Source organism: Varanus komodoensis, unplaced genomic scaffold (assembly GCF_004798865.1).
Source record: "Varanus komodoensis strain SLA01 unplaced genomic scaffold, ASM479886v1 scaffold1, whole genome shotgun sequence".
NCBI lineage: Eukaryota > Metazoa > Chordata > Lepidosauria > Squamata > Varanidae > Varanus > Varanus komodoensis.
Window position 1 is genome coordinate 110,055,506 of NW_025335268.1, and position 6,000 is coordinate 110,061,505.

Below are 6,000 nucleotides of genomic sequence, written 5' to 3' on the forward strand. Positions count from 1 at the left end.
TATTTGGATATTTAAAACCTATGTGCAGTAGCAAGCTATTCACAGTGGAAAGCTTTTGCACAACATCTCAGTGTATTTACGGATAATTTAACCTTTTCTGCACAAACCGTGTCATATTTTATTGCTCTGTTATGGTTCTCAAAATTATTTAATAATTATATTTCCTTGTTGGGGACTGACAAGGAACATATGAGTTATTTTTTCCTAGTAAGAGATTATTTACTGGTGTTTTCACTGGCATAGTATTGAGATTAGTTGGGATAACATTGCATTTTTTTAATTTCACAAATGTACTGCTTACTTCAGGAACCAAGATACCATGCAGAAATAATCTCCATTTATGGATTCTTCTTTGAGATAAAAGCAGTAAGACATGATGCTTCAGCGTACAGTTTTTACATGCAGGTAAGAACAGTTCTGTGACCCTCTTTCTTTCAAAGTAACTTTCACTATAGCTAGACAAGGAACAATACTTATTTTCAGTTTGAGGATCATGTGCCTGCTTAAGGGTGCAAAGCATTTTCTTGCAAGCACTTTCCTAAAAGTGCATGATGCTGGTTTGTTTTTTGTTTTTTTCTCAATAGCCGCCGTTTGATGCATTGTGTTGTTTGTTTTGCTTTGCTTTTAATGAAATGTGTGATGGAAGCAGGATGGTGTGGCTGTACCAAGCCATCTTCAGTCATCAGAGGTTAATAACAGACTGACATAGGCTAATGCCAAAAATGATAACTTGCCACAAAGCCATTAAACTACCACTAGTATTTTTAGCTGTAAGAAGGGGGAGATAGTGGAGGTTTGCCCTTAGTGCCAGTCCCAAGTTTGTGAGGGCACTTGGGCAAGACACAGTCCTTGGGTCCTGTCCTTCAGCTAGTCCACCCCTCACCAGCCCTTTTTGATCCTCTTCCTTATCACTGCCACTGCTTCCTTGCTCAGCTGGCAGATATTGTGCAAGCAAAAAAGTGGCAGTTTCTGCTGCTCTTTCTTCTATTTGTCACTGTTGCCTGGGTCAAAATAAGAGGCAAATAGATTGCAATGGTGAAGTCTAGGAGCAAGTCTAGGGAGATCTTTTCTGTGGCTCCTGTGACAGTATAGACCCTCAATAGTTGTCCAGTCATAGTTATTCTTGACTTGTCAAGATCTGACCTGCTCTGGTGGACAAAACCAAGACAACCACCTCCTTATTTGCAGGATTGGTCCCAGACCCTGACGGCATGCTCAGTATTCAGATGAGTGAGGAACAGCTATACATGAGCAAGCTCTTCCCTCCTGAACTGGCCTCAGCAACACAGGTCCTCCTGTTTTGCCTGCACCCTGCCTGACTTTTGCCATGGCTCCTGAATCTTGCTGTGTATCCTGCCTTTCCATCCTCAGCATCACGGGTGCCTTTGTTTGCTGTTGTCCCTGCCTCTTGCTGTGTATCTTGTATCACCCTGTATCCTGCCTTGCCACATTGTCTCAGCATCATAGGTCTTCCTGTGTGCTGTTGTGTCTGCATCTTGCTTGACCCTTCCTGTTTTCCATGTGTTCTGCCCAGTTAATCTGCCTCAAGGTACCTGCACCTCTGTTTGTCTTTCTGGTTCCTGACCTTGGCCTGTACCATGAATATGACTTGGGCTTGTCATTAATCCTTGTTTTTGGACTTCAGACTCTGTCTTGCCTCAAGTTCTGGTGCCCTGCTCCCAGTGCCTCTATCTTGCCTTTGGCTGCCCCTGTCCTACATTGGACTCTGACAACACTGACCTTGCTAGCCATGTTTTTCCTAGATCAGAAGTGCTCTTGTGTAGTTGCCATTCAATGGGGCTAACACAGGATAACTTCCTGGTGCATTGAGCCCATTGCCTGTAATCACTCAGCAGGGCTGAGTGTCTCTAGTTTTCTCTAGTTTTGCAGATTGCATCTGGTATTCCAGTGGTTCTGAACTGTAAGAACAAGGTCCTTTACCTGTAGCGCCTCCTCTGTTGGTCCATATGGCTTCTTTCATGTGATCTACTGCTCTCTCTGAAGATTGGCTCCAGGTCTTGGAGGATATAAAAGTGACAGAGTGGCAATATGTCCTTTTTTTATAGAGGATGGTCCTCTATTGGAAGGGATGTTCTTTCCAAGTCTGGTCTAATGATAAAGAACCATAACAACGGTTGACCTTCAGCACTTTGCACCTGACTGGCCTACACGTCAGGCAGGCAGGCAGGCAGGCAGGCATTCGGGCCATCTTGTCACAACCTTCCATATCATGCTGAGACACATTGTATTTCTATTCATAATAATTACTTCTAAATTAGCGTCTATGCATATACATTAGCACATGCAAATTATATGGTCATCGCTCTCTTTTGTCCTGTTTCATGGTCATGCATTTCTTCTTTTTGTCCAATTTATAAATGTTCACACTTGTTTTAAATAGAAATAAATAAATAGTTCTTCCTGATCATCTGACTCCCTAGTTTAAGGGTTTCCCCCGAGACTTTGTCTGAGTCCTTTTAGTCTTCACCTATGACCAGATGTCCTGGTAGCAAAGTACAGAGATAATGCCAAATTCCCAGGGTTCTGTGGGAACTAGCATGATGATCACCTTCAGGCCGAAAAGATGTAAGGGTGGTTGGCTCTTTGTGTGTAACTGATTGCCTGAAAGAGGATAAGAGCAGGATTGATGAGGGAGGGCTTTCTTGCTCATTTAGTCTTCCAATTCCTGTTCTCTCCATGCTGTTTATGTCTCCTCTGTGTCTCTCTTCCTTCCAGTTCTTCACTGAGCCTTACCAAAATAACCTTGCATCCTCGAAAAAAGCCCATAAAGTCACAAATAAACCATGCAAGTTGAGTGACAATAATCTATCCTGAATTAATATTCCCTTGTGCAGAATTCTGAGTTGTGTCAGTACATGATGATCAGAGACCTGAATTTCATTCAATGTCATTTCAGAGAGTCAAACATGCAGATCCCATTATATCTTTTTTTACTGCTGAACGCAGCCCTGTCAGCTTAAAACAGGAGCGTGAAGTTAAGTATGAAATAAAAGCACAGTGCCAGATAGATGGGAAGTGGGAAGAGTTCACTACAGAAAGACTTACTCAAAGGTTTGGCATTAAGAAACCCTCCTGCAAAAGCACGGTAAGAAACTAGGAGAGACGTGTTTAATCTGCTTACATTTCTATGCCCTTGAGTAGACAAAGAATGGCTATCATTTGGGTTCACTAAGTCCTTCTGTTTGGGAGCATAATTTGTTGTGGGGATACCAGTTTCAGACTCAGTCCCAGGCTGAGTACAAGGAGTAATTCCATCCTGATTTGAAAAAGTAAATAAGGGAGTAAATCATTACACTAGAACCTCTGCAAATGAACTGATCTTCCCCCTCCCTCCTTGAGAATTCAGATGACTGTTTGGTCACATGGATATGACAAGTATTAACATGTCATGACCTCATAAGGAGACATGTGCCAGCCACATTCTCCTGAAAGGTTTGGGATCTTTTGCTGGGGTTTAACACACACATCCAGAGAGAACCTTCCTTAGTTTTGCATTCATACCCACACACAACCCTTAAAGCAATGGGCATTTTATTCAGAAGATATAGAACAGAGACAAAACTCTTAGCTCAATATTGTTTAAGCAGCAAATATTCCTATCACATCCCAATCTTACGCTCTATTCCTAAAGGGGTGAAGAATTGTCTAACAGAAGTTAACAGAAAGGGGGAAAGACCCAGTCTGCCTCTTGTCTATTGGTTTGTCCTGTGCAGCAGACTCTTGACAGCAGTTGCTTGCATGGGTGGGAAGGGGTGCAAAAGTCCACATTCCAGGCTGGGTTGCCAGGTCTGGGTTCAAAGCTGTGTGCATATATGTGCTTGTGTGCTTCTTTGGGAACGAGAAGGTTCTCATTGTTTTCCAGACTTAAACTAATGGTTTGATGGGTGCTAGATTACATTACCGCTTTCTGGGTAAAGCTTTCTGAGTTCTTTGTCTGTGTTTGCTGCCTGCTCTTGATGGGGTAATTCCTAGGTATCTCAGGACAATGCTACCATCCTTGCAAAGGTTATTTTGCTCTTTAAGGGGAAATGTCTTGTCTGGCCTTTTCTCCACAATTCCAGCATTAGTGGCCATTCATTCTGATCTCATTCACACTGACTAGCCCAGGTTAGTAGCACCCTCCCAAACAGTAGCACCCTCCCAAATTGTAGCTTACCCAACATAGTCCATGGCCTGGGAGCCTGTCTTTATGGTGCTAATATTGATATTTATTATATACACATGCTACACTATTGACTTCTTGGTAGTGCAGGGATAAGCCTATGTCTTAATCCTTGCTTCTTTCTGAATGCAGGTCTTGAAAGCATGTATTCCGGAGGTCCCCATTTATGTGACATTTTCTCTTCTCTTTCCATCATCATAAAAGACAGCAGCACTCTGAAGAACTCATGTTGATACCTGCTGCATGCTTAGAAGAATTAGTACTGCTTCTGTAAATGTCTGAGCTGTTCAGGCAGGTGACCGCATTTGCCATAATATGAAAATAAATGGCACCCTTCTGTTGTGGCTGACCTCTGTTGAACATTAATTCTTCCTGCAGTTGTTTTCTGTAGCTAATGAGGCAGATTGTGCGCATGTGTACAGCATAGATTCAAGTGACCAACCTGGTTCTTACTGGCAAATAGAGGACAGGATCTATTCATCACACAAGAAAATATATAACATCAGTTAAAATCAGTAAAATTAATATGAAATGTCAGTTCACCATCAGAAATGTCAGAAACAAATGGAAGATCTTCATTTATAGTGGGGATCTCCAATAGATGAATTATGAATGAAATACAGAGAAATACTAGTTTAAAAAACCCTTTTTCATCTTCTTAATTTTTAGATGGATATGATAGTCAACAATACGAGGAATTAACAGTTTCTATGTTGGCTTCACCAAGATTACAGTGTGCAAGAAAATAGAACTAATAAAACCTTCTGGGGATGAATTTTTGGGTAAAATATGAGTTTGCTATTATTGGAAAATGAACATTTTGGATCAAAAGAAGGAACAAACAGGGAGAATAGATTTGCCAAAATAAAATCAATCATGCTTTTATTAACTTTTGTAAAAGTAAAGCAGTACATCTACATTTTATATGTTGTTTTTAACACCCTGATTTGGAGAGTAATTCTATGTTCTCTGCAAGCATGTCCCAGGGTCCATAGGATATTTCCGGGTTTTCCCACTGAGGCTACAGACTGTCCTATGACCTCAGGAGAGGGATTCCTAAGATCCAATTCCCCCTTGCTGTCTCCTGCTGCTCCTTTCGCTGCCCCCGATGCTAGAAAGAACGGTGGTGCCTACTTTCAAGAGTGGCCTTGTGGAGAGAGGAAAGGAGGTGGGCAGGGAAGGAGAAGAAGTGGGGATCCACAGAATCCTAAAGCCTGTGCAGCACCAGCAGTACAACTCCTCTGGAGGGGCTTAGAGGTTCATCTAAAGCAGGGGTCTCAAACTCGCGGCCCACGGGCCAATTGCCGGGATGGGTGGGGCATGGGGGAGGGGCCCTACGGCCTTCAAAGCGCCTGTGGCACCCGGGCCGGCCTCCGGGAGCGAGGCGAGATGAGCGGCCCACCACCACCACGGTGGTGGAATACTTGATGCGGCCCAGCCTCACCCAGACTCTACTTCCAGCGGCCCCCAGGTAAGTTGAGTTTGAGACCCCTGATCTAAAGGAAGCAATCGGAAGAGGATGAGCGAGTGAAAATTGCCTCCTCCTCCCTCCCCTTCCACCAGCAACCTGGCCAGGAAGATAGCGGCCCTTCATCTGGCAGGTGGCAATTCAATAGGACTACACCCAAACTGGAGGAGAAACATTTTATAGGTAACTTCAGATTCTATTTCTTTAAACGCACAATATCTACACGTGTTTGTGTGTGAATGTAAAAATGCACATACCTTATTTAAGTGATTCAGAAGCAATGTCCTATTGATAGATGTGTGGAATATGTATTAAAAGTAAAGGCACTGTGGTAAATGGAAAGGGCATT

At 42.9% G+C, this 6,000-nt stretch overlaps 1 protein-coding gene across 1 annotated transcript in view; it reads left to right on the forward strand.

Moving 5' to 3' along the window:
- BTBD16 (BTB domain containing 16) overlaps positions 1-4,409 on the forward strand; it is a 45,400-nt gene extending 40,991 nt beyond the window's left edge. The window contains exons 15-17 of the mRNA XM_044450560.1: positions 307-405; positions 2,918-3,106; positions 4,316-4,409. Coding sequence (XP_044306495.1) covers positions 307-405; positions 2,918-3,106; positions 4,316-4,384 — 357 coding nt within the window. The 3' untranslated portion in view covers positions 4,385-4,409. The remainder of the gene's footprint in view (positions 1-306; positions 406-2,917; positions 3,107-4,315) is intronic.
- The last annotated feature ends 1,591 nt before the right edge of the window (positions 4,410-6,000 follow it).